The 23,214-nt window shown below is 60.0% G+C and overlaps 1 protein-coding gene across 5 annotated transcripts in view; it reads right to left on the bottom strand.

Annotated features, from left to right (window-relative positions):
* The window catches only part of COL11A2 (collagen type XI alpha 2 chain), a 28,875-nt gene extending 6,061 nt beyond the window's left edge, over positions 1-22,814 (bottom strand). Inside the window, exons 1-53 of one of the 5 annotated variants that reach the window (XM_006050301.3) lie at positions 22,438-22,814; positions 19,546-19,695; positions 19,216-19,426; positions 18,266-18,428; positions 16,627-16,818; positions 15,689-15,766; positions 14,978-15,040; positions 14,138-14,317; positions 11,979-12,038; positions 11,838-11,879; positions 11,547-11,609; positions 11,158-11,232; positions 10,652-10,738; positions 10,332-10,388; positions 10,116-10,169; positions 9,973-10,026; positions 9,830-9,883; positions 9,639-9,692; positions 9,383-9,436; positions 9,213-9,257; positions 9,047-9,100; positions 8,648-8,692; positions 8,398-8,451; positions 8,158-8,202; positions 8,003-8,056; positions 7,720-7,764; positions 7,448-7,501; positions 7,279-7,323; positions 7,109-7,162; positions 6,652-6,759; positions 5,635-5,688; positions 5,285-5,338; positions 5,153-5,197; positions 5,012-5,065; positions 4,846-4,890; positions 4,663-4,716; positions 4,515-4,568; positions 4,252-4,305; positions 3,742-3,849; positions 3,507-3,596; positions 3,277-3,330; positions 2,961-3,068; positions 2,739-2,846; positions 2,556-2,609; positions 2,400-2,453; positions 2,146-2,253; positions 1,892-1,945; positions 1,640-1,693; positions 1,402-1,455; positions 1,095-1,148; positions 676-783; positions 263-316; positions 30-83 (exon numbers count right to left, since the gene is read on the bottom strand). In XM_006050301.3, coding sequence (XP_006050363.1) covers positions 30-83; positions 263-316; positions 676-783; positions 1,095-1,148; positions 1,402-1,455; positions 1,640-1,693; positions 1,892-1,945; positions 2,146-2,253; positions 2,400-2,453; positions 2,556-2,609; positions 2,739-2,846; positions 2,961-3,068; positions 3,277-3,330; positions 3,507-3,596; positions 3,742-3,849; positions 4,252-4,305; positions 4,515-4,568; positions 4,663-4,716; positions 4,846-4,890; positions 5,012-5,065; positions 5,153-5,197; positions 5,285-5,338; positions 5,635-5,688; positions 6,652-6,759; positions 7,109-7,162; positions 7,279-7,323; positions 7,448-7,501; positions 7,720-7,764; positions 8,003-8,056; positions 8,158-8,202; positions 8,398-8,451; positions 8,648-8,692; positions 9,047-9,100; positions 9,213-9,257; positions 9,383-9,436; positions 9,639-9,692; positions 9,830-9,883; positions 9,973-10,026; positions 10,116-10,169; positions 10,332-10,388; positions 10,652-10,738; positions 11,158-11,232; positions 11,547-11,609; positions 11,838-11,879; positions 11,979-12,038; positions 14,138-14,317; positions 14,978-15,040; positions 15,689-15,766; positions 16,627-16,818; positions 18,266-18,428; positions 19,216-19,426; positions 19,546-19,695; positions 22,438-22,519 — 3,906 coding nt within the window. In that variant the 5' untranslated portion in view covers positions 22,520-22,814. Of the gene's footprint in view, positions 1-29; positions 84-262; positions 317-675; positions 784-1,094; positions 1,149-1,401; positions 1,456-1,639; positions 1,694-1,891; positions 1,946-2,145; positions 2,254-2,399; positions 2,454-2,555; positions 2,610-2,738; positions 2,847-2,960; positions 3,069-3,276; positions 3,331-3,506; positions 3,597-3,741; positions 3,850-4,251; positions 4,306-4,514; positions 4,569-4,662; positions 4,717-4,845; positions 4,891-5,011; positions 5,066-5,152; positions 5,198-5,284; positions 5,339-5,634; positions 5,689-6,651; positions 6,760-7,108; positions 7,163-7,278; positions 7,324-7,447; positions 7,502-7,719; positions 7,765-8,002; positions 8,057-8,157; positions 8,203-8,397; positions 8,452-8,647; positions 8,693-9,046; positions 9,101-9,212; positions 9,258-9,382; positions 9,437-9,638; positions 9,693-9,829; positions 9,884-9,972; positions 10,027-10,115; positions 10,170-10,331; positions 10,389-10,651; positions 10,739-11,157; positions 11,233-11,546; positions 11,610-11,837; positions 11,880-11,978; positions 12,039-14,137; positions 14,318-14,977; positions 15,041-15,280; positions 15,533-15,688; positions 15,767-16,626; positions 16,819-18,265; positions 18,429-19,215; positions 19,427-19,545; positions 19,696-22,437 lie in introns of all 5 variants that reach the window. The other 4 variants (XM_044931609.1, XM_044931616.1, XM_025271885.2 and 1 more) reach the window with 4 other exon arrangements.
* Positions 22,815-23,214: the final 400 nt, after the last annotated feature.

Genomic DNA, 23,214 nt, shown 5'->3' with positions numbered 1-23,214 from the left:
CCTGCGGGTGGGGGGTCACGGGTACTCACAGGCTGTCCTGGCTCCCCGTCCTCTCCACGGTCACCCTTGGCACCATCCTGGCCCTGCAGAGACACAGCACTGTCAGAGGGGGCCCCAGGCCTGGCTGACCTCACCCCCAAACCTGCCGAGCTTCCCATTCTTCCGTCTGCCCTCCCCACACCCCCAGTTCCGACCCACCACACAGAGTGCCTCCAAAGCAGACCACCCTCTTCACCCATCCCTCCCCCTGGGTAAGACTCACCCGAGGGCCAACTTCTCCAGGAGGGCCAGGGTCACCAGGAAAACCAACAGGACCCTGATCCGGAGGGAATCCAAGGGTCAGGGTCACAGCTCCTCCTAAGCCCACCCAGCGCCAACACGACCCCCATGGGTACGGGGCTCACGCTCCCTCTCTACAGGCAGTGCCCACACGCACCGCCCTAGGAAGAGGGCCTCCAGTAGCCCTTCTCCCCACCTCATGCACAGCCTGCCCTCCAAGGCTTTCAGGTCAAATTTGATTTTCTCTCTGGATCCTAAACTCCATAATCCCTCCCAGGAGACCCCGTTCCCCACCACAAGTCCCCCACAGTCTCGCCCCCCGACTCCAAGATCCTCACACACATTCCCAGGTCTCCATGCACAGGGCCCTCCTCCAAGCCCCCTTCCCAAACTCACAGGGTTCCCTTTGGGACCGTCGTCGCCGGTGGGGCCCTTAGGCCCCGGTGGTCCTGCCTCTCCCGCCTGCCCAGTCTCTCCTTTCTCCCCGCGCTCCCCACGTGGACCCTGAAGGATGGGCGGAGGTTACAGATGGTCCCAAAGGAGGAAGATGCAGCCCCCACTTCCAAGACGCCTTCAGCCTCCCCTTCGTCCCCCTCCACCAGCTAACATCAGGGTACACACAGAAGTCGAGCCCACAGGGGGAGTCTGGGCCCCTCTTCCTTTCGAGGAAAGGGGGGCGGAGCCCACTCAGATCCAGGGACCAGGCCCCCTGAGAATGGCTGGGAGCTGCAGCTCCAGGAGGTCACAGAAAAGGTGGGGGTGGGAATGAGGGGGTGGAGGGACTTGGGGAGCCAGGCCCCAGAGCAACCACTCACCTTGACCCCTGGCTCGCCCTGGACTCCCGGAGATCCTGACTCTCCTGGCTCCCCCTGCAAGGAGATGGGGGTCAAGAACCTTCATTCCCTGCCCCCTCCAAAATCCTGATATTCCCAGTCTTTCTCTCTCTTTTTTCGGTCACACTGCACAGTTCCTCGGACGACTGAGCACAGGCCACGGCAGTGGAAGCACTGACTCCAAGCACGGGGCCACCGGGGTCCCCCGCCCCATCACTCTCCTTTGAGGCCCCCACCGAAACTGGCGGAAACTCACCCCTCAGACCATCCATGCACCCTTTCCCAGTACCTTCTCTCCAGGGGGACCCAAGTTCCCAACACCTCCTGGGGGGCCTTGTGGACCCTGAAAGAGAACCAGAAATAAAGGGGAGGGGGTGCCCCGTGGGCACAGAGCCTGGACGACTGCCTGAGGTCACCGCTGTGAGACGGCAGGCCCAGCGGCGTCTCGGCATCTGTGATGAGGCCAGAGATTACAGTCTAGGGGAAGGGAGGCAGGGCACTTGCCACACCGGGGCCAGAGGACTCACATCTGCTCCGTTGGGTCCAGCTGGGCCTCGAGGTCCTGGGGGGCCAGGTGGTCCCTGGAGAGAAGCAGACGCCCAGAGACGGGCCAGGAGGTGAGAGAAGGTGAGCCAAGAATGCCCGGAGCGGCGGGGCCAGGGGAGCGGGCGGGGAGGGAGGCAGTCAGGCCAGGGTGGGGTGGGCACTGGAAGTAGGGGGGACTAGCAGGTGAGGCTGGAGTCAGGAGGGGTTCACCCCGTCAAGGGGGCCGCACTCACCATCGGGCCCACATCTCCTGTTTCTCCCTTCTCCCCCGAGGGGCCTGGCAAGCCCTGCGCAGGTGTACACAACGCGGACCCAGGTGACCAACACACCTGGAGCACACCCTCCCCCGGCCCCTCTCCCCAGATCCCAGCCCCTGCCCCCACCCCCCAGCCCTCCTTCCTGAGCAGGGGCTGGCGAGGGTCTGGGGCAGACACCAGCCCCGCTGTGACCCCCACCTCGCAGCCCCTGCCTCCTCTCTCCAGCTCACCTGCAGACCAATGGGTCCCGGGGGCCCATTGAATCCTCTTGTTCCTTCGTCACCTTTGGCTCCGAAGTGTCCCTGGGGACCCCGAGCTCCAGGCTCCCCATCTGCCCCCTGAGGTCGGGGAGGGCAGGGACGAGGACTCAGAGATGGTCCTGGGTCTGGGGTTTTCTAGCCCCGCCCAGAACCGGGCAGCAGGCCTGGAGCCCCCTACCCCCACCCCCAACTCCGAGGGCAAAATTGGGGCACTGGTCACTCACCGCAGCGCCAGGCTGCCCTACAGGCCCGATGGGTCCGGGGGGCCCAGGGGGGCCCTGGGGGAGAAAGAAGAGTCAGAGACACCAAGACAAGGGGTGGGGCCAGGAGGGGCTGAGGTTCAGGGGCAGCAGAGAGAAGTCAGAGGGATGAACACTCACGTGCTCCCCCTTGTTGCCTTTGGCGCCCTTCTGGCCAGGGTCTCCCACCTCGCCCTAGGGGAATGTGGGGGGACGTTAGAGGAAGCAGCGGGCAGGAGGGCAGAAGGAGCCGCGGGCCCTGGGGCTGCCCAGCCCAGCGAGCTCAGGCGCAGAAGCTCATTCCGGGGCCTGGGGTTCTCTCACCTTGTCTCCATCCTCTCCCGCCACGCCCGGGGGCCCGGCAGGGCCAGGTAGCCCCACGGGACCCTGCACCCCATCGCGGCCGGTCGGACCGATGGGGCCCTTCTCGCCCTGTGGGAGAGGAAGGCAGGCGTCGTGACCCACAGACGCTGTCACCCTGGAGGCCCCTTGAGACCCAGCAGCTCCCAGGCCCCCCACAGCGCCTCCCAGGGACCCCGCACTCACCGGGACCCCTTTCTCTCCCGCTGCTCCAGGTGGACCCTGCGGTCCCGGGCGCCCTGGGGGGCCAATGGGTCCCCCAGATCCTGCCGAACCTCGCTCACCAGGGGATCCCTGCAACAGAGGCAAGCGTCAGACCCGCTAAAGGGGAGACCACAGCCCCCGACACCAGAGCATGCCCAGCCACAGTTCCCAGGAGAAAGGCCCAGCATCAGAGGCCTTATTCCCCCAGCCTCCCTCTGCCGGGTCCCGCAGCCCTACCCGAATCCAGATGCTGCCCCGCACCCTTCCTCCCACCGCCCCCCAGGGGCCCCAGACTCACCGCAGGGCCTGGGGGACCAGCCGGGCCTTCATTCCCCTTCAGACCAGGCCCGCCCTGTGAGCCAGAGATTGGGGATAACAGACGTGAGATGGAAGAGGGGGACCTCACAGGCCCGGAGCTTAGGAGACACGCGGGGAAGGGTGGGGGCTGGGACGTGGGCGCAGGGTGACGCTGGGGAGCCAGGAGGTGCGGGGCCTCTTCACGGGCATCTGGGTCGGGGTCACACTCACAGCAGTGCCAGGGAGGCCTCTCTCTCCCGGAAAGCCCCTCAGACCAGCGGGACCATCCTTCCCCGGGGCCCCAGGGGGTCCGGGATCGCCCTAAAAGGAAACGAAGGTGATGAACCACTGCCAGCCTCCCCAGCTGGGCAGAGCGACCTCTGCCCCCTCAAACCCCCAACGGGCTGTCCCTTTAGGCACCCGAACCCCGTTCTCCCAAGTGCCCCCTCCCGGGCCCTCTGCTGACCTTTGTGCCTTCTTTTCCAGCTGTTCCAGTCAGTCCCTGCTCTCCAGGGGGGCCGGGGGGGCCTGGGTGACCTCGCTCCCCCATGGGCCCGGTTTCCCCTGCGGCTCCCTGGGAAAGAGGCAAACAGACTCGTCTCACCCCCGTCCCCGTCTCACTCCGGTCACCTCGCGGTACCCCCCAGGACCCCTTCCTGTCTGCCCCAGGGCTCTCCTAGGCCTCCACGCTGGTCTCCCTTCCCCTGTGTGGGGTAGCCACACCACCCGGTGTCCCTGTCGGGGACCTTCCTCCACTCCAAGACGCAAGAAGAGGAGAACTGGTCCAGGAAACAGATGGAAATCTGAGATCTCTGCTCCAAACCCAGCCCCCACCATGCACCCCAGTCCCGGGGCCCCACAGGCAAAGGAGGGTCGGGGGCCCTGGATCAGGAGAAGGGAGAAGAGAGACAGCCATTCCAACCCCCAGGGTCTAGGATGCTTTGTCTCTGCGGGGAGGGGTGGGGGGCAAGCGTACCTGGGGTCCCACCACTCCTGGGGGGCCAGGGGGGCCAGTCTTCCCTTGGAAGCCCTGAGAGAGAAAGAGAGGAGAGGGGGGTCGGAACACACAGTCTGGCATGGACACGGCATGGACCCCAGGCTCCCGGGTCACCACCGAGTCCTTGGCTGCGGTATGAGCAGCATTGGGATAGGGGCCACTCCAGGAGACCCTTCCTTGGGGGCCTTCCAGACAGGACGGGGGGCGGGGGTGGGGTCTGCGGGCGCCGGAGCACCACTCACCACTTCTCCTCTCTGGCCTGGGTGTCCCGGCAGCCCGTCCTTCCCAGGGGGACCCTGGAAGGGGTTCAGAGGTCAGGTGAGCTCTAGACCGGGCAGGGGGTGAGGAGGAGGGACACTCAGAGCCAAGGCAGGTCAGAGGGCAGCTTACCGGAGGTCCTTTGGGGCCAGGAAATCCGTTGGGGCCCTGAGGCCCAGGGAGACCCTAGAGACAGAGCTGGTTGAGCCAGGAGAATGGGGAGCGGGCTGGGCAGGGGACCCGCCCCGTGGAGAGGGAGCTGGCGCCACTGGCCCCTGGACAGCGCCGGGGTGCAGGGGACTCGACCACACTCACCCTCTCTCCAGGAGGCCCATGGGGGCCGTCTCCACCTGAGGTTCCCTGTGGGGGAGATGGTCAGAGAGGAAGAGAGGCTGACTTCTAGCCAACCCCAAGGTCAGAGGAGGGGACACAGCTGGGCGCCAGGGCAGAGGGGAGATGGAGCCCTGCTGAGACCACCAACCTTGGCTCCAGACTTCCCGGTGGCACCTCGAGGTCCCCGCTGACCACGTGGACCCTAGAGAGAGGACAAGGGAGTTGTCAGAAAGACCCCCAAAGCACCCCCTTGGGCTCGTGAGCCGCACACCTCTTCCGCTGCACTCACCGTGGGGCCGCGCTCTCCTCGAGGCCCTGATTTCCCTGACAGGCCCTGGTGGTGGCAAAGTGAAGACAATGCATCAGCTCTGAGCCCCCCAGAGCCACCCCTCCCCCCACAGCCCCCCCTTCCCCAGCTTACCCGGGCTCCCTTCTCTCCACTGGCTCCAGGAAAACCCGGAAATCCCAGCGACCCCTGGTGAGGATGGAAAAGGGGGAAAACTGAGAAGTCGAGAAGAGGGTAGGCTGGGGAAAGGCCAAGGCGGGTCAGGAGAGGTGACGGAGGCAGGGGGTGGGAGACCCAGGCTCTGCCAATAGCTTGGTGGCCTTAGACAAGCCCTGGTGCTTTCTGAGCCTCTGTTTCCCCATCTGTAGAATGGGCGTGGACTAAATTCTGTCTAGGGTCCCCCCACTGCTCTGTCCATCTGTGCTTCCTGCAGTTAGAGGTCAGGGAAGGAAAAGGAGGAGGGGCACAGTGGGGCATCGAGTCACCTTGGGGCCCTGGCGTCCGGGGTAGCCAGGCAGACCAGGAACACCCAGCTTGCCCTGTGGACAGACAGAGGGCCATCAGGAACAAGTGGGGCCACGGATCCCACTCCATCCTGGAGACCCTGCCCCCAAACAGCAAACATCTAGCCTGCCCCCAACCCCCACCGTCCTCATCCCCCACCAACCCCACCCCAGGCTGCCTGGCTTTTGTAATCTCTCCTTCCTGAGAGTGGATTTTCCCCAAACTCCAGGGCTGGAATCTCGTCTCCCCTGTATCTTAAAATCAGCAGCTCACGCCCTGCAGGCGCTGGGATCCCCTGCCTGCCCAGCACCTCTGCTCCCTCCTCCCCAGCACACACAACTGCTCCTCCAAGACCAGCCCCTTTGCAGCCCCCGCCCCACCTTGCTGCAGGCTCAGCTCTGCAGCCCCCACCTCCAGCCCCCCACGCCCTGCCCCCTGAGGCCTCAGGACCCGTCTTGCCAAGGAGTGGATGTGGGGAGCAGGGATCCGGCCGCCTGACTCCTGGGGCTCCAACCCTGGTTCTACCCTGCACTGGCTGCGACGAACAAGCCCCCAAACCTCCTGGTGCTTCAGGACCGTAGAAGTCCCCACCCCGCGGGGCCGACAGGACACGTTAGCCAGGTTAACCGTGAAGATGTCAGAGCTCACCGCCTCTCCAACTCTTTTCCTTCTCGGAGTACCTACTGGTCTGAGTCTGCACACACTTTCCCTCTGCCTGGCACCCCCAGGAACCCTGTGACAGCCTCTCTGCGTGTCTCCACGAATGTGTTGTGAACTCTTTATAACGGGGACTTTCCTAGCTTCCTATGTAGCCCTTCTCAACCCGTCAGTGTCTAGGGGGTGCCAGACACAGAGAGGAGCATAATTAATGTACAGTCATCTTTGACTTTCTGACTTCAGCCATTGGCATCCCTGCACCCACTCTGACCCCAGCACCCCAGGCCTCACCCCCTCCACATCCTAGAGCGCATAGACATTGACCCACTCTCCCCCATCACCTTCTCGCCCATGAGCCCCGGGGGCCCAGGGTCCCCTGTGGGTCCAGTGCGCCCCTTCGGCCCCTCAGGACCATCCTCGCCCCTGGAACCGGGGACTCCGACCTCGCCCTGGGGGAGAGGGTTAGAGAAGTGAGAGATCGGGACTCGGGGTGGGAGCTGAGCCCCGAGATGGGGGGCAGGCCCTGGTGAGGCTGGTGGGGTCGGTGGGGGTCCCTGAAGTTCCTGCAAGACGAGGAGCCCCAAGGGGCAGGGTGAGGGCGGTGACCAGCCAGCCGGTGGTGGGTCACAGAGCACAGGGCTGGGTCCTGCTTGGATCGGGCTCCAAAGGGAGGTCAGATCCTCGAGGGAGCCTGGAGATAGGCCATCCAGGGGTGTCAGGGGGAGGCTGGTAATTGGGGCTCAAAGGGGAGGGTCACCAGCGCTTGGAGTTGGGGGCAATGAGGAGGTCTCTACTCACCCTGTCGCCTTTCACACCCATGTCCCCTTTGAAGCCAGGAAAGCCATCCTCGCCCTGAGAAATATGGGGCGAGAGGACATCACGGATGATGGAAGGAGGGGTAGACAGAGGTGGGCAGGAGAAGGGGCGAAGGGTGGTGAGGGGAGCTGGGGCTGAGGGGCATTGCTCACCTTTTCACCCTTGTGACCCTTCAGACCCCGAATTCCATCCACGCCCTGGAATTGGAGGGGGGAGAGACGGAGTGGTCAGGAGGGGTGGCGAGGCTGGCAGGACCAAGCTCTGGGGCCCAGCTGGCCGCCCTGACCTCAGCCTTCCTCTCCCAGCTGGCTGGTCTCTTACCTTGATGCCCCGAGGTCCTGGGTACCCCAGAGGACCCTGAGGTCCGGATGGACCCTGCAAGAGGACAGAGAGGTGTCAATAAAGGGTCTCAGGGGGTCACTGAGGGCGCCCAGGGGTGGGAGAAAGGGAATTGACCAATTGGAGTCTGGAGAGGGTTGCAGGGGGTGGACTGTTAGAGCCACGTGAAGATACGAGGAGATCCCAAGGACTGGGATGCCCGGGTCTGGGTGGCGACCCCGCCAGGGGATGTGAGGGGCCATGGAAGAGCTTACCTGGTTTCCTTTGGTTCCGGGAGGGCCTTCCTTGCCCGGGTGACCCTGGGGGTAGGGGAAGGAGAGCATGACCACTGGTCCCTGTCACTTCCTGCATCCCTCTCTACACTTCTTGGACCCAAATGCCCCCAGGACCTAATGAAGCTGACTGACCATTGGCGGCATCGCCAGTGACTTCCCAGGACAAGGGACACTCTGCAAGGATACTCACTGAGGTGCTTGCAAGTCACTCCCTGGGGTGGAGGGTCAAGGGGGATTTGCATGAAGAGGTGGGGGCACTCACCGGGGGTCCATCTGAGCCGGGCATGCCAGGCAGCCCTGGTTTCCCTCGAGGACCCTGCCGGGAGATGAGGACACTCAGTCACAGCCAGACATTTGGGGGCTCCCTGCAACCCGCCTCAGCACACCCACTGTCCCCCAGATCCCTTAGTCACTTACCTTCTCTCCATGAGGGCCAATGGCACCCTGGGGCCCGGGGAGACCCTAGACACCGGAGAGAGACATTACAGGGGCCCCCAGGGGTGGGCCCCGCTTTCTCCCCCAGCCAGCACCCTCAGTTCAGAGCACAAGCAGCAAAAACTTGAGACCCTTCATTTCCAGTCCCCACGCAGGGTCTGACCCACTGTGGGAGCCCAGGGGGGGCCCCTCAGGTTGGGGGGGGCAGACAGGACCACTCACCTGGGTCCCGGGGGTGCCCTGCTGTCCCGGAGGTCCTGGTTCTCCCTGGGGTCCCTGGAAACAGGCAGCCAGGCAGGGGTCAGAAGGAAATGGTGACAGAACAAACCGGGCAGGGGAGCTGAGTCCCAGGAGGAACAGACGAGGGGGCAAGTGCCGGAAGCAGGAGGGGGTCAGAGGGGCAAAGGGAGGAGACCTTGGCAGAGACTCGGAGGGTGGAGGGTCGGGCGGGGTCTCCACACCCATCACTTACCAAGCTGCCTTTGGGACCGTGGGGGCCATCCATGCCTCGGACTCCCTGAAACATGAGAGGGGCTTGAGTCCGGGACGGACCTGTGGTTTCCCACGCCAGGCCATCCCCACCGGATGGGGCAGGCGCGCGGCAGCCGCCCTCCAGTTCATCCCGAACCTAAGCAATCATGGCCGCCCGGATCCACAGGGCATGGGGCTCTGGTCTGTGGGTTTGTTTTGTTTTGTTTTGTTTCTCTTGAGGACCTTTTTTTTTTGCTATGCCCAAAGTGTTTGATGCATTAGAGGATACGGCCCCGCGTGGGCACCTGCGGGTGCAGGCTCAAGGGGCAGTGGGGGCGGGGCGGGGAGGCATTCAGGGAAGGTGGAGAGGGCGGGGTCAGAGTTAGGGACAGTCACTCACTGGGGGTCCAGGAATCCCAGGAGGGCCTTTGGGGCCAAGGAGACCTCGAGGTCCCTGCATTCAGGTGAGGGGAAGACAGGACCACGTAGGTGAGAGAGCGCATCCCTTTCACGCCCACGCCTCTCCTCTGGGGTCCGAGCCACACTTCCTGCCCCCCGACACTCACCGACTCCCCAGGCAGCCCCCGAGGCCCGATCTCTCCGTCGTCTCCCTGGAGGAGGACATGTGAAGCAGCCTCGCCTTCCAGAACCCCCCACCCCCAGCCCCAGCCTCCACCCCGGACCCCCCCTACCCCCGGCCCCCACCCCACCCACCCACGCAGGCTGCAACACTTACCCTCTCTCCATCCTCACCAGGGGGCCCAGGAAGGCCCTGGGCACCAGTATCACCCTGAAAAATGGGCCACCAGGTAAGAGGGGTACAGAGCCCCCAACACAGACAGCCGCAGACCATCTTCAGGGTCCAAGGAAGTTCCTCCTGTCAGCTCCTGCTGGGACCGCCAGCCTCCTGCCCTGGCCTTGAGATCCCTCCCTCCCTTCCCCTGCAGGGAAGATCCACCCCCATCACAGCACCCTGCGGCCCCCATACTCACTCTGTGTCCCTTCTCCCCAGGCAGCCCCGGGAGGCCGTCAAATCCTCGGTCACCCTAAGGAGGAGAGGGGCAGCCCAGGTGAGGTGCCCACCCCTTTCCCATCATGTCCTGAGCGGGGCGGGGCTATCCCCAGGAAACAGAGGAGCTCAGGAGTTCCGGTTGGGCACCAGAGAGGGGCCCAAGCCTGTTACCTTCACTCCAGGTTCCCCAGGCATCCCTCGGGCTCCGTCAGCACCCGCTCGGCCCTGGGGGTGCAGGGGAGGTGTCAGAGCAAGCAGGGGCCCAGCCCTCCACCCCCGGCACCCTGTTTCCATCTCCCACCCCAGTCACTCACCCTTCGCCCCGCCTTGCCAGGAGGGCCCATGAGGCCCTGAGGTCCTCTGGGGCCCTAGGAGGGAGAAACAGGGGCAGGGTTAGTGGGCACAGGTCGGGGGGGCGCATCACTGAACTGGGGACCAGGTCGGGGGAGGCTGTCACCTGAGGTCCCAGGTCTCCAGACTCTCCTTTCATGCCAGGGCTCCCGGGTTGTCCCTGTGAGGAGAGAGGGGGGCTTGCTGAAGGACACGCCCATCGGTGGCCACAGAGCCCTCCCCCAATGCACCAAAATATCTCTCAAATTGGTCCTTTTCCAGGACTGTCCATACCCCCACACGTGGATAAAGGATCCCCTATCACAACACCCCACGCACTCACCAGGGGCCCAGGGCGGCCTGTGTATCCCATGGGGCCAGGGGGTCCTCGGAGGGCCATCTAGGGGGGGCAGAGGAGACGGCAGAGCTGAGCACAGGCAGCAGGAGCACCCCAGACTCCGGGTCACCTCCCAGATTTACCCTTCTTCCCTGACCTTCATTCTGCTGCCCTGATCGTCCTCAACCTCCCTGTCAGCCCCCAGTCCAACCCAGACCTCTCCCTGCCCTACAGTCACACCGACCTACCTTTCCAACCCCTCCTAGTGCCTTCCTCCACCTACCACACCCCTCCCACACCCCCCCAAGACCCCCAGCCCTACTCACCCGCGCCTGCTGCAGAATCGCCTGGGCCTGGGCCTCCTGGGCCGCCACCACGGGGCCCTTGTCACCCCCACCACTGCCGAACCGGAACTGTGGGGCAAGGAGAAGAAGAAAGTCTAGATTCTTCCAGGAAATCCACGAGACCCCGAAACCAGAGGGATCATCCAGCACGTGGGCCCCCATCTCCCAGGTTCCAGATACCCTAAGCCCTCCTCCAGTGTCTCCCCCGGGCTCTGGGTCATCACTCAGAGGTTTTCAGAAATTCAGCTCCTGTCTGCCTCCTTCCCTCTCAGCCTCTTCCTCCTAGATTCCCTGAAATCTAGGATTTTCTGCCCGATTCTAGATGCTCCATGTTTGGTTCTAGATCATTAATGAGGCCTTAGACCCTCCACCCCGATGATCACATTCTTTGGGTGGATCGTCCCGAGAGACTCCTCCTAGGTTTTCCTCCCCTTCTGGTTCCCTGCCCTCCCCTCAGCCTGTTCCACAAAGCCCAGAAGACCACTCACGGGGAGCATGAGGGATGTTCCGGGAGGGCCAGGGGCGCCGTCTGATCCAGGGAGCCCTGCTCGGCCCGGGGGGCCCTGGAGAAAGACGGAGTGACAGCATGTTGTTAGGCCCCTGGCATCATCTTGAAGTCCTCCTCAATGGAACAGATGCAGACTTCCCTAGATCTCCCCACACCCAATGGAGAAACATGTCATGGAGAAAATCGACAGTGAGACACCAGACTGCTCCCCTCTCCAACCACATGCTGCCTTCTTTTCTGGGTGCTGAGGGCACAGCAGCCCCTCCATCAGTAATCAACCAGCTGATGAGAAGTCACCGAAAATGGTACCCCCCTGGATACCAGCGGCTCCTTTGTAGTCCTCCCCGCCCCCGCAGGATGCTCTCATACCCTCTCGCCTGGGTCTCCAACTGGGCCTGGGTTGCCTTGGATACCAGGGGGACCAGGAAATCCCTGAAGAACACAAGAAGAGGGGGTCAGATGTGGGCGGTCAGATGGAAGAGGGGTATGTGGCTGGGGGTGGTCTCCGCAGAAGAAATCTGGGGTTCTGGGAAGCTCTGATTGGAAGGATGCTCCAAGTTCTAAGAAGGAGGCCTGGGCCAATGCTGGGAAGGCACAGGTGAGCAGGTAGGAAACTTCTGCAAAAAGAATGGAGGCTGGGGGGTCACAGCTAGAACTCACCGCAGGGCCTTCTGGACCAGGGGGCCCCTCCACTAGCATGCCCTGCGGAGCCAAAGGTTAAAAGTCAGAGGCTATAGGGCTAGCACCCCGCCTCCTTCCCTTCTTCCCACTGCCCTCTGCTCAGTGACCAGAGTGACTTACAGGTTCCAGCACCGCAGGCTCCCCCTTCTCTCCCTTCAGCCCCCGGGGGCCACGGGCAGCCTGAGGGAGACACACATGTAACCCCCAGTGGGGCCCGTGAGCAGCCCCCACCGGGACTGCCCCCACCCTGGTGCAGTCACAGGTCCTCCAGAGAGCTCCCTGATCTAACCCCTCAAACTCCCTGGTCCTCCTCCAACACTCCCTCTTCACAGACCTCCCAGGTCTGCCAAGGGATATCTCGGGGTTCCCCACCCCCCAATTCCCTGCCCCACCTCAGCAAACACACCCTCCCCAGACCTCTCTCAGGAAGGTCCCCAGACAGTTCCTGGGACACCAGTCCCCCAGTCTTCCCAGACCCTCTCCTGGAGGACTGCACCTTATCCCCCACACTTCCTTAGGACCTTAAGAAACCATCAACTTCCTCACTTTTAACCCAACTCGCCAAGTAAGATTCTAAGATTTTGGATAGATTTTTACTTGGGTTTGGGGGAGGTCATGCATCCATATGAAAATCTGACGTAATCTATAGTGTCTTTCTCCAGAAAAGAAAAAGAGTATGCCCTTATGCACAGAATTTTACTTAGAGTTTCAAGGGGTTCACAAGTTTAAAACTCCCCAGAGATTAGACATTCATACTCTAAGTATATTTGGAGAGCAGTCCCCACTGATACCTCCAACTTGGAACTTATAACTGGATTTTGAAAAAATACAACTCGGGCTCAGTTACTCAAGCCCCGGCATTGAGCCCCTCTGCTCCTTTCAGCGTCGCTCCCAGCATGGAAGCTACACCCTTCCTCTAACCCTCATTTAAACTTCAAGCCTACCAGTAGCCTCTCTTCCACACTTCCAGTCAAATGCCCACCCCCAGCTCTGGGGCCACAACCAAGATAGGGACAGGGAGAATGGGAGGTATTTATTCACCATGTCCCCCGACTCTCTCAACAAAGATCTTCAAAATGCCCCCCTCTACCTCCATCCTGACTGAACAGTAACGATCATTTTCCAAACTCTCCCATGTCCCAGATCAATCCTAAGTTTCCAGCATAAGGGAAAGGCAGCAGAGGGTCAAGGGTGGCAATATTAGAGCACGGAGGGTGGAATGAGGCAGCAGGGTTGGGGAGCTCTGGGGAGAGAGCTCTGACCGCAAGGCAGGCAAAAGATGAAGTGAGCACAGGAAATACCCCACTGACAGGGAGTGGCTGAAGACACAGGGCACAATTAAGGGAGACAGAACAAAGGGACAAACTCTTGGAAGCAAGAATGATACCAGGGCCAAGAAAAATCAAACACGGCCAAGATGGTTAGAAAATGAACCAGATAAACAGGAAGTGGTGGGACAGACAGGAAGCAGCCAAGGAAAGAGGATCCAGGAAGTGGACCTTCAAAACAATATGGCTGCCACAACCAAGAAAGAAAAGAAATTCACAAAACAGACAGAAAGTGACTCTGGGAAATGGATTATGACAAAGAAAGACAATTCTTCCAGCAAACACACATCTTCCAGAAAACATACACACAGCAAGTGGCCATATAAATATCTAGACCCACAATGGAAACTTTATGATTTGGATGATAGGAGACACATACGAAGTGACTTATTATCAAAGGATAAAACAGCATGAAAAACTAGAGCAAAAACACAAAGAATAAGTCCCCTCCAGTCCAATTTGACACAGTCACCCAAATGGATGTCATGACTGGGAGCAGAGGGGACAGACAGGAAGTGGCCTGTAGCTTAGAAAACGTGACAGAGAAAGTTAGATTGTTTGGCAGCAACATGGATAAGAAATGGTTTTGATCAAGAAGAAATGATGGAGACAGATTGAAAATGGACATACGACAGGGGCTTATGACCGAAAGCCTATGAAATCCAGGTTGATGGAGATAGGAAGGGACCAAGAAAGACAGGAAGTGGCCATAGGATTGAAAAAAAAAAAACAAATGCTTCAGACAGAAGGAACCATAAGGAGCCACAGAGTAAGACATTTGACAAGGGAAGGCAGGGAGTAATCTTTTCAAGCAATAGATACAATCCACGTGAGCAAAAAATGGTAAATCACCGGTGGGAAGTAGCTCTCAGAAGACAGACAACAACCAAAGACAACAGGAAGCGATTCCCGCTGGAGGTCAAGAGTGAAAGAGGAGCTTCTCAGACTTACGGCTCCCGAGCGGGCTGTCTCGGCAGACAGGGCAGGGCCAAGCTCCGTCTCCTCGTGGTAATCGTCCCCATAGGCATACGTGTAATCGTAGGGCCCCGCTGGGGGCTCTGTGCCACCCTCCCCATACTCCTCTGTCAGGAACCTGTCGGCTGTGGGGGGGACCTGGAGATCTGTCTGCTCCTTCCCGGGGGTGGGGAGGGAGAGGGGTAGACGGGGGCGTTAGGGCTAAGAGGAGGTCTCCCCTGGACCCCAGGGTGTGACGACTTCCAGCCCAAGGGGTACTGAGGGTGATGGGGGCCATTTTCCTCCCAAGAAGAGCAAGGGGAGCCATTGTAGAGAAGGGGGATGGCCATCAAAGGCCCCCAACGAGGAGAGAGGTCCAGAAACTGGGTGTGGTTGGAAGAAATGAGGGGTAACGAGAAGGGTGGCCGGAGGGCTGGACACAGAGTGGATAGTCCATGGACATAACGATGGAAGAAGGGGTCCAAGGAATGACCAAAGAAATTGGTGGAAAGACAAAAAGTGACAGGGTTGGACAGAAAATGGCTCCTGGGAACAGAAATGTGACAGAAGTACAACCATTGACATCCACACGGAAGGGGATGACCCTAGAGCCAAAGAATAATGGCAGGAGACATGGACACTGGAGAAAAATGGCTGTCCTGAAAGACAAGCAGATCCAAAGATCTGGAGTAACCAGGAGACAGAGCATCGTGAACAAGGTGACAAAGAGCCCTCCGGCCAGAAGAGGGGCTGGTTCATCAAGACGATTTAGGGCAAGGGGAGCAGGTCACAGACACCCACCACCCCTAGCTGGGGTGAGGGTGGGGATGGAGTTACCTCCTCAGGGGGTGGCAAAGGGCTTGACTCCAGGATTCCTTCCTCTTCACCCAGGGTGGGGTCCTACCCCCAAGGGGAAGGGAGGGGAGAGGAGCAGAGGGCAGGAAGGAGGAAAGAGGTTAGCGGCAAGGGAGGCCAAGCAGCAGCCCGTCCTGGCCCGTCCTGAGGGCAGCATCTGTCTGTGCTGGGGGGTGGGGGCAATCTCAGATCTTGCAGCCCCTTTGGAGGGGGTACAGTTTAGGGAGAGTGAATCTCTGAGGTCAGAGAGGTTCGGGGGCAGAGATCTGGATGCCCCGGCTCTACCTGCCAGTAACCGCTGCCTCTGGTCCTGGGGGGGCCCCGGGCAGTGGGGGGAGCTGCCTGCTGAGCTGGGTGCCAGGAGAGGGGAGGCTGGCCCCGGGCTGGGCTGGAACCTCCACTTCGAGAAGGCCTCTGGCCTGGTGAGGGGGATGCCTGCCGGGCTGCTGACCTCTTGGCAGGAGGGGCAGGCTTTCGGGGAGGGGTCCGACGCCCCCTGGGGGGAGGGGGAGCCCTGTGGTTGGGGCTTGGAGGTCGCTGCAGTGGAGAGACACGGGAGGGGCAGTGAGCACACGCCCTTAATTTAGATACAAGGTGGCTCTCCCCAAAGTGGGAAGGGGAGGACCGTGTCTTAGATGTGTGCAAGGGGTTGGTGGGGAGAACAGGGCAAGGGAAGGGGTCCCTCAAGTTTACCTGATAATCAGGGGTGGTGCCCGTAGTCATCACATCATAATAGGGGGGCTCGTAGTCATAGTAGAGAGACTCAGTGGACTGGGGTTGGGGGAGGGGCGGTGGGAACAGGTGGGGGAGGGGGAGGGGGGAAGAGGAGGTGGATGGGAGTTGGGGATGATGGAGGGATAGGAGTCAGGAGAGAGATGGGGGTGAGGAGGGGGGTGGGGAGGAGGATGGGAAGGGGGGTGGGAAGGGGGGTGAGTCCCGAATGTGGGATAGAAGCAGACATGATTAAGAGATTGAGTCTCCAACCTTCAGACCACTGACCCCAGATCACACTTGTCACTCTAGCTGTCAGGACTCCACCCCACTCAGAGCCTCCCTGCCCTTCCCCCCACCCCCACCAACAGCCCCCGATCCTGCCCCTCCTGGGGCAAGCAGGGGCCAGAGACAGGGCCCTGCCCGCTAGCTTGCACAGGCCTCTACCTCCTACTCCTTCTCCACATCTCTTCCTGGGTCTCCCCAGTTCAGCCTCTCCTGTCTCTGTCTCTCCCTCCTCGGCTCTCCCAACCTCTGCCCACATCCCCCAATTCTCACCCCCACCCTCCATGGCCTCCCAATCTCTTAATTCAAGGAAGAGATAGAAAACCCAAGGACACAGTTCCAGGAAGACTAGCAGAGGAGGAGACACAAGCAGGGGACACAGTGCCCAGCCACAAATTCTTCATAATGACTTTTTATTTTTAAATGAAAATAAAAAGGTTGATGAATGAGGACTGGGAGGAGGGCAGGGTGATGGGAATAGAGGGCATGGTTGGGGAGGGGGTACTGGGGGGGAGAACAGGATCCCAACATTGGACGGGGGCTCTGGGCCATTGGAGGAATTCCCCTGAGGCACTGTGGTGGCGGCTTCCCTCCCCGGGGCGTGCTGCAGTTTGGGGTGCACCCAGCTCCCTCACCTGTGCCTGGGGTTCCTGGTTTTGTGGCCTGTGAAGTCTTGGTGGTTGCTGCTTCGGAGATCTCTGCATTCTGTGAGATGGCTGTCTCTGAGGTCTCTCCCTCCAACCCCCCTCGCACTCCAGCTCCTTCTGGTCACAGGATTCGTAGGCAGCTTGCACTCCCGGGATGATGGAAAGCTCCTGAATATCACCCTGCAAAGAGGAAGGGACAGGAATGGAGGCAGGCGGAGAGGGCTTCAGAGAGACGCAGCATAGAGCCTGGGACATGGGTCAGAGGTTAGACTACACGATGGAGACGGCCAGCACCAGCCCGCCCACGTGCATGGTTTCTTTCCAGGTCTCAAAGGACCTTCTCTTTCATAATCCCATTGAACCTTCACAACAACTAGACAGCTGGACAAGGATCAGAGTCAGCAGGACAAGGATCTTCATGCTCATTTTCCAAGCACAGTGCATTCATAAAAGTTCCAAGGGATGATGACTGGCCCAAGGTCACGCCAAGTGGTAGAATCAGGACTAGACTTCAAGCCTTCCACCCTAAGTTCAGCTCTTGGCCTATACCCTGCCCATGTGATCATGTATGAGCCTGTTTACAGGGGCTTCTGGAGACCTAAGGTTGGAGACCCAACCTTAGTTGCTTTGACCTTCCAATGCAGTGATGATAAGAATTCTCTGGACCTCTGGAAATGGGAGGAAGCCAATTCTGATTTCCATTGGCATCTACTTGTGCCCACATGTGGTACTGAGCAAACCCTGTACGGGGGTGGGTTATAGCTTGGGAATACTGTCTCAACTCCAGAGCAGAACTTGGGATGATAGAGATCTGATGATATTCTTCGGCGTTCCCCTTGGCTCTGAGCCGGCAGGTATTCAGAAAACATTGACTGGCTGGGTGGGCGCATGGACGGATGGACGGGTAGGTGGATAGATGGCTGGGTGGGTGAATGGGGGCTCAGACACTTGACTGAATGAGAGGGTGGATGGATGATGAGTGAGTGAATGTATGCGTGGGTGGACTGATACAGAGGAAAATGAGAGGCACAGAGTAGATAGAAATGGAAGTAGATGGAAGAAGTGAAGAAACAGCTGGATGGAGAGTCGGGGGATGAAGAGATGGGTGGGTAAACGGGATGCCTGCATGTATCCTTCCATGCACGTGCAGATAGGGTGGATGAGCAGATGGATGAATGAGTAGATGGATGCATGACTTAAGATGGATGGATGGATGGAAGGACAGATGAATAGATGGGTGGTTTCAAGGAAGGAGTGGCTAAGCAGGGGAAGAATAGGCAGGTGGGAGAATACAAGCCCAAATGCTTGAGTCGGTGGGTGAGTATGTAAATGAACAGATGGGTGGATGGATGGGTGGATGGATCAGTTGAGGGGGTGGATGGATGGGTAGACTAATGAAAACTGCCTGACGGAATAAATGACTATGGACAATCCTGCCATATAAACGGGCACTTAATTCTTCTACAAAAAAAAAAAAGAAAAAGTAGTCCTGAAGAGAGGAAGTAGAAATAGACATTGATGAAAGGAAAAGTAAAGGGTCAAGACACAGGAAGATGGAGTACTGAGATCAGGAGGGGAGTGAGCACAGATACAGGACCAGCATCCTCTCTCTAGTTGCTGCAGTTACCTCAAAGACTTCCTCATCCAGGATCCGAGCACCGAAGATGATCACACCCCGGGTGTCCAGTACTGGACGGGCGCTGCGGGGGAGGGGTCGAGTGACTCGCTTCTTGCAGTCAATTACGAGGGTGACAGACTTGCCCTTCACAGCCACAGCCACACGGTGCCACCTGGTCAGGGGAGCGGGGAGAGGTTCCAGTGACTGACTGAAGGGGGGACAGTCACGAGGGCTGGGCAGCTGCTGATGAAAAGGCTGACAAGCCAATGATAACACAGTCTCGGTCGCAGTAGCTACCATTTACTGAGTGCTTACAACACCCCAGGCACCATGCAATCACTTTCTCATTTGATTTTCATAATTCTACTATCGCTCTTTTTCAGACATAGAAACCAAGTCTCAAAAAAGTCAAGCAGGTATGTATGGCTGAGTCCCTTTGCTATCTACCTGAAACTATCACAACATTGTTAATTGGCTATACTCCAATATAAAATCAAAAGTTTTTTTTAATAAAAATAAATAAAAGAAAAAAAAAACAAACACCCGAGTAACTTGCCCAAGGTACAAGGTAGTCCTACGCACCAGGATTTAATCTCTGAAGCCCAAACTCTGGGCTAGAAGAGACTTGACTAAAGTTTGGGCAGTGGGTAAGCAAGTGGTGGCCCAAAGGGATTTCCTAGATTAGGGGGGGAAATTGAAGGCAGGAGGAGAAGTGGATGACAGAGGATGAGATGGTTGGATGGCATCACCGACTCAATGGACATGAGTTTGAGCAAGCTCCAGGAGATGGTGAAGGACAGGGAAGCCTGGCGTGCTGCAGTCAAGGGGTCACAAAGAGTCAGACACGACTTAGCTACTGAACAACAACAAGGATTAGGGGGTGGGCATTCTGGGGGCAGGAACCAGAGGGGAGCTCCTAAGAGACAGGCCGGACAGGCCAGAGGAGCGCACTGACTTACTTGCCATCCGCCAGGCTGAGGCCTCGGAAGACAGGCTGAGCCGGCGGTTGCGGCCGCCCAGTCTGGTCCTCGTACAGGAAGCGGACAGGTCGGCCGAGCTCCAGGCCCAGCTGCCGGACACCCTGGGCACTGTAGAGGGTCAGGAGGGGCGCCTGGAGGCCCGGGCGCGCCCGGACCGCAGTCAGCAGAGAGAAATCTTTGGGAAAGCCTCCTGGGACACAGACACACAGCGGGAAGGAGAGGCAAGGTGAGCCATCAACCCCTTCCCCTCTGATCCCACCCCCCATGGCCTCGCCCGCAGTTCTCCCTGCTTCGGCAGGTCACCCCTACCTGGAAAGAGCTGACGGGTGGGTGCGCTGAGCTGGGCGGGTCGGGACACTCGGTAGGCCACATCAGCTGGACAGATACCTCTCGCCCTCCGGACACCGTCAGGGAGGGCGGGGAACCTTAGGGCCCGAAGCACATCCACGGGGGCTGCGCCTGGGAGAGTTCATGAGGGTCAGGGGGAGGCGCGCACTCCCAGGGGGGCACGCACAGGGGACTTTGGGGGTCTAGAGATCAGGTTCCTGGGGCTCAAACTCCCTGCAGGATATAAGTCACCTCGCCCTTCCACGCTTCTGAACAGAGCATCCATGGATGGGAAACCAAGTCACCTGGAAAAAGGCAGGGCTGGGCCTGCACTCAGCTCCATGCCCACCACCACCCCTCCTCCCAGCCTCGGCCTCCCTCACGCTCTCCCTGTCTCCATCTCTCAGCCTATGAATCTCTATTCTGTCTTTCTTTTTTTTTTAAAGAAAGCCCGAGTAACTATTTTAATCAGTTTATTATTTACTTTCTGCCTGTGCCGCTTGGCATATAGGACCCTATTTGCCCAGCGGGGATCAAACCCATGCCCCATTAACCACGGGACCACCAGGGAAGTCTCTCTATTCATCTCTCTCCTCCAACTCTCCACCTGCCTCCCCTTCACATGCTCTGTCAGTCTCCATATCTGTTGGTCTCTCTCCCTGGCTCTTCCATCTTCCTCCGCTTCCCTCGCCCTCTACCCATCTTTTCCTTTCTCTGGCTCTTCCTTCCTCTCCGTCTCTGGGTCTCTGGCCTCTGGCCAGTGTCTCCAGCATAAACAACATCTGGGCAAGCCATCATCCTGGGCACGGGAGGGGCTGGGGGCCACCAGGGAGGGGGTAGACAGGCAGCTCTATGGAGAGGGGGCGTCAAGCTGCTGCAGGCCCCGTGTTTGGGGGAGGCGGGGGCCACTCTGACCACGCAGAGAAAGGAGATACAAGAAGGAGCCAGCCGCGGAGCCTGTGCCCCTGGCTGGGGAGATGGGCTGGGGTGGGGGGGCGCACGGGGAGCCTGAAGCTGCCACGCAGAGCCGGAGTAGATCCAGGGCCCAGAGCCACACATCTGCAGATCCCATCAGAGTCCTCTGCCCAAAACCCGGGCAAGCTCCCCACACCTGGAACTTCGACCCTGCCCCACCACCCCCGCCACCTGTAGCCCCAAAGATTCTAGAGCCAGGCCACCAGCCCTGTCCGCCTAGAACTCGGCTTCCAAGGGCTCAAACTCCCCAGGAAACAGAGGTCGCCTCTTTCTCCCTCACTCCCCCAAACACACGCTGCTCACACCATCAGTTCCAGATTGGAAGAAAACCAAAGAAAGTTCCAGCAAAACTTTCAGAGAAGTGTGGGGCAGGGCAGGGGCCAGAGAGATCAGGAGCGCAGAGCTGGGTGGGGTGGGTGAGGTGGGGCGGGCAGGCAGAGAAAAGGCCCTTTGAGTCCAGAAGCCGGGAAACCACGGCCTTGCCCCCTCCCACCTCCCTGCCCTAGCCTGGCCCCCGCGTGTGGCAGCTCCGCAAACATCAACACACAAGGGCCGCTTTGAGAGACGAAGGGTAAGTAAGACAGAGACACAGAGACTCACAGAGACCCCAGGCCAAGGAGACCTCAGGGGCCCCCACCCTCTACCAAACCCCAGGAGAGTCCAGCTCAACCCTATAGACGGCCTAGCCACAGGTCTGCCCACCCGGCTTCCTACTTCAAGTCACATAGGGGCCCCCCTGGCTCTGGCCTCAGTCTGCCCCAGTCTCCCTACTGGTGACCCCATCACCCCCACCACTCTGCCCAGTTCTGATGAATTCCACACTAACCCACTTCCCTCCAGAGTCCCACCTCTACCCACTCAGCCCCCAAATAAGAGAGAGTCATCTCAGCCACCTCTCTGCCTCTACTTTAAAGGATCCCTTTTCTCTCTAAAAAAGACTCCTAGGGTCTACAGACATCCCGTACTTCAATTTTCTGACCCTGAGCTCCTCCTGTCTTGAAAGTTCTTCCTTCCGAAATCTAATCTAAATCCTTGATGCTGCTTTTCTGACCAGAAGAAATAAATAGTCAAGTTATATGCCAATCAGTCTCCAGGGTTTGGAGTGGGGGGCTTACTCCAGCTTGCCTAGTACCCAGGTACTCTCAGCCTCCTCCTCTCCGACGTCAAACCCCCTTTCCCCAGAGCCAGGACTTCTGGATACCGGGGAAAAGAAGGAAAAGGTTGGGATTGTGGAGGCCAGGGTCCCAGGGGAGCCCGGCTGGGCAGAGGGGGAGGGGCAGGGCAGGAATGCAGAGCGTTGGCTCCCGCCTCAGACACCTGATCCTGGCCTGTCCAGCGGCCGTCCTGTTGGCAGTCAGCCCCACGGCTCCCCAGAGCCAGCCGCGTGGCAGGATCGAGGGCACGGAGGGGGAAGGGGATCCTGTCGGGGGAACCAGTGAGACAAACAGTCCAGGTACCCCTTCTTTCTCTACCTACCGGGCTCTGCTCCTATCCAAGGATGCTCACCCTCTCACCCCACAGATGTGGACAGGAAGAAGACAGACGTGCACCTCCCATCCATCAACACTTGCATCTGCCCCTGACTCCAGCACCTGGCTGGACCACACTGGCCCTGCTGGAGGACCCCAGCATCCAGCCCCACTCACGTGACCCTCCACCATTCAGCCTTACCTGCCCTCCCCTGGTCACTTCAGAGAGGAAAACAAATCTCCATTCTGGCTCCAAGGGACCCAGGTGTCCTGCCCTCCAGCCTGGACCCTTGACGGCCCCAAATCCCATTCTCAGACCCAGAAGCGTCCCCCCCCCTCCCCCGTCCCTACATATCCGCTGTCCCCTGTCCCGAGGACATGCGGACCTCCAGCCTGATTCCGATGACCCAGGCGTTGGGACTCCGCTTACCTGCCCAGGCGGGGGTGGTGCTCAGCCCCAGCAGCAGCAGCACCAGCAGCGGGAGGTGATGGCAGCCGGTGCACCGCTCCATGGCTGGCACCGGAACGCCCGGTCCCGGGGACCAGGGGACGCCGGTGGCGCTGGGTACCCCGAGACTGCAAGAGAGTCAGCACGCCGGGCTCCTGGGGAAGTCGGAGGCTGCCGGGTGGCGACGGCTTTCAGGGACCCAGCTCCATGCAGTGGGGCGCCGTCGGGGCTCCGGCGCTGTTCCCTCCTCGGTGGCCGCCGCTCCTGTGTGTCCCCGGCCACCCTAGCGGCCCAGAGCCCCCAGCTCGCTCCCGCCCCCGGCCCAGCCCCCGCCTCCAACCGCCCGCCCACAGCCACCGAGGGAAACCCCACCCCCTATCTCCACCTGGTTGGGGGGGGGCGCGAACGGGAACCCTCCCCCGCAGCCCTCGGGCTGCTCTCCTCTGCTTCTCGCAGGGACTCAGTGGCCTGTACCTTAGGATGCTCTTTTCGGGGAACCCCAATATCTCTTCCCCAGTCTACTCTGGGGGGACCCAGAGGTTCAGTCACAAGACCCCTCCCCCGATCCTCCCCCTTGGAGACCCAGAGCCCCCTTTCAGCAGAGTCCGGGGCGGGATGTAGCGGGAGGGGAGAGACGGGCCCGGGGGTCGCTACCTCCCCTCACCCCATCTGGTCTCCATAATTATTTCCCCTCGGCCCGGCCCGCCCGCTGTAATTACAGAGCCTGCCCGGAGCTGGGTATTTATAGACACCGCTATA

Source organism: Bubalus bubalis, chromosome 2, assembly GCF_019923935.1.
Source record: "Bubalus bubalis isolate 160015118507 breed Murrah chromosome 2, NDDB_SH_1, whole genome shotgun sequence".
NCBI classification, from domain to species: Eukaryota; Metazoa; Chordata; class Mammalia; order Artiodactyla; family Bovidae; genus Bubalus; species Bubalus bubalis.
Note: the sequence above shows the minus strand (reverse complement) of the source record. Positions and strands in the feature narration are given on the sequence as shown.